At 45.0% G+C, this 2,700-nt stretch overlaps 1 protein-coding gene across 1 annotated transcript in view; it reads left to right on the top strand.

The window, feature by feature from the left end:
- Window positions 1–1,154: 1,154 nt before the first annotated feature.
- OTOA (otoancorin) overlaps window positions 1,155–2,700 on the top strand; it is a gene marked incomplete at its 3' end in the record, with an annotated part of 16,388 nt that continues 14,842 nt past the window's right edge. The window contains exons 1-2 of the mRNA XM_015821159.1: window positions 1,155–1,187; window positions 2,218–2,326. Of these exons, the coding sequence (XP_015676645.1) occupies window positions 1,155–1,187; window positions 2,218–2,326 (142 nt within the window). The remainder of the gene's footprint in view (window positions 1,188–2,217; window positions 2,327–2,700) is intronic.

Consider the following 2,700-nt stretch of genomic DNA (forward strand, 5'->3'; position numbering starts at 1 on the left):
ACCTGATAAAACGCCCCCCTGGTCACGGCCGACAAATGGTCTTCCAGTGTCAGCCGTGGATCCAGGAGGACACCCAAGTTGCGTGCCCTCTCTGAGGGGGCCAAAGTTTCGCCCCCTATAGACAGCGATGGAATCAGCTGACTATGCCGGGGCGCCGGCAACCACAGCCACTCGGTCTTGGAAGGGTTGATGGCATAGATTTCCACAATTCATTTTCCTTCCTAGCCCTTATGGGTAACGAAGGGAAATTAAGGAACAGTGTTAGGAAAATGCAATAATGTTTTCCGAAGGTACCCATAAAAAAAATATAAGTAATCGAGCCAATTTTTTTTCCACGTGGAGATACTTAAGAAATAAAGGATCACATGGATTCATGCACTGTACTCTCATATTTGTGGTTTCTCGGAACTAGGTTTGTGTGAAAATCATTAAAAAATAGCAGCTATTTGAAATAGGAATTTTTACTACGGTGTTTTCCTTCCTGGGGCACTCCCTATTCAAGAGTCTTTCTCTCTGCCACAAATTTGCTTTTTTTTTTTTTTTGCCATCAAGAAGTTTGCAGAAACCAAATATAATCCCCTCAACTATCATGCCATGTTGGCTGGGGAATTCTGGGAGTTGAAGTCCACCTATCTTGAAGCTGCTGAGGTAGAGAAACCCTGACGTAAAGGATTTCAGGTCTCTGAAACACTGGCACCATTTAACTTTATGATTTCACGAATGTTGCTGTGTTTTTCACGTGAGCAACGATGCCTCTTCACCTTGACATCCTAAGCCAGGGGGTTATTAAACGAGTGGCATCCCATTTTATGACCTTTCTGCCGTAGTTTTTGAGCGAATCACTGCAGCTGTTAAATGAATCATGCGGTCGTTAAACAAACTTTGACTTTGGGGAAAAGTTGGAGACCAACTCGGAAGGTGGCAAATGGTGATCACATGACCCCGGGATTGTGCAACAGTCACAGGTACATGCCAGTTGCCGAGCCTCTGAATTTTGATCCCGTGACCATGGGGATGCTGCAACAGACGTTAAGTGTGAAAAGTCACTTCTGCTATAACTGCTGCTATAACTTCAGCCATTAAATGAACGACCTGTGAGTAGCTTTTTTTGCAAATACAGAGGTTGAAATCCGAAGCTTTGCCTCTAAGTAAAAATGCCCCCCCCCGTGGTTGTCTTTGAAAGATTGGTAATTTCAAACCTTCTCCTCAAATGAATAAGGCAAAGTCTGCCACAAACACACAACTAAGCTCATTGTTAGGGAAACTGGACACTTAGACACAGCAGAGTCGTATTGGAGAAATCCCCACGGAGCCACTTGGGAACGCAACTCCGGGGGCTGCTAACGCGGGCAGGAGAAGATCTAAAAACAGGCTGGTTCCCAGGATCGCACAAAAGGTTCACGTGATCCTCGGCTCCGTTCCCACATTCTTTAGCCCCACCGAGGCCCATCCCCAGGACCTTTTGGTGGCAGGGATGATGGGCAGAGAAGGAGTTCCCTGAGGGCACCAAGGTGAACAAAGCAAGGCTTGCACTCTGTAGGCAGGTTTCCTAGCGGCCGTCGTTTCTTTTTTTAAGTGGGTTCATCTCGGTTTTCTCTCTGGTTTTTAACTCCACGAAGCTTACCGCAGATAGTCCTCAACTTAGCAGTAGTTCGTTTAGTGACCGACGTTACAACGGCGCTGAAAAAAGTGACTTGTGAGTAGTTCTCACTCACGTAGGACTGTTGCAGCGTCCCCAGGGTCATGTGATCAAAATTCGGACACTTAGCCCGCCAGCTCATATTGCGGTGTCCCGGGAGGTGTGTGTGATGTGATTTCTCCTTTTGCGACCTTCTGACAAGCAAAGTCAACGGGGAAGCCAGATTTCACTTAACAACTGTTTTGCTAACTGAACATCCTTAAAAACGGTGGCGGGGAAGGCTGTGAAATGGGGCAAAACTCTCGCTTAGTGTCAGAAGTTTTGGGCTCAATTGGGGTCGTAAGTTGAGAACTACTTCTCCTGATTTGATATGGTTCTGCCTCTGCGGTGGAATAAGTCCATCTGGAGACCGTTGTGGTCAAAAGAGGGCATCTTGAGGTCCATCAGAAGACCTTTGGCAGTGCTAAATAGTCTTGGGCATTCAGGAGCCTACTTTGAGTCTACTAATCAGTGCATTGTGATCCCTGACTCCCAATTTAGTGACACCCCCTTTTTCCTTTTCGAATTTGGCTTCTCAGCTCCTGGAAAAGACCCAAGAAATGTTTCTCCTGGATTGGAGAGTATTTCTCCTGGTGGCCTTAGTGAATCCCACCGTGGAATCCGAGAACCCTCCCAATGGTAACCAAGGTGAGATAAAAGGCTTCTACACCACAAAAATAGATCTCAGAATTTGGGAGCAAAAGAATTGAAGTTGCATATAGATTAGCTAGAACAGTAATGGTACAATATTTGGGTCACAGGAAAGGAAAAACAAGGAGAAACTCAAAGTTACTGTGGGTTAATTTTGGCCTCATTTGGGTATTGTACAATACCCTTCTTCTTCTTCTTCTTCTTCTTCTTCTTCTTCTTCTTCTTCTTCTTCTTCTTCTTCTTCTTCTTCTTCTTCTTCTTCTTCTTCTTCTTCTTCTTCTTCTTCTTCTTCTTCTTCTTCTTCTTCTTCTTCTTCTTCTTCTTCTTCTTCTTCTTCTTCTTCTTCTTCTTCTTCTTCTTCTTCTTCTTCT

Source organism: Protobothrops mucrosquamatus, unplaced genomic scaffold, assembly GCF_001527695.2.
Source record: "Protobothrops mucrosquamatus isolate PMUCROS unplaced genomic scaffold, P.Mucros_1.0 scaffold1264, whole genome shotgun sequence".
Classification (NCBI taxonomy): Eukaryota; Metazoa; Chordata; class Lepidosauria; order Squamata; family Viperidae; genus Protobothrops; species Protobothrops mucrosquamatus.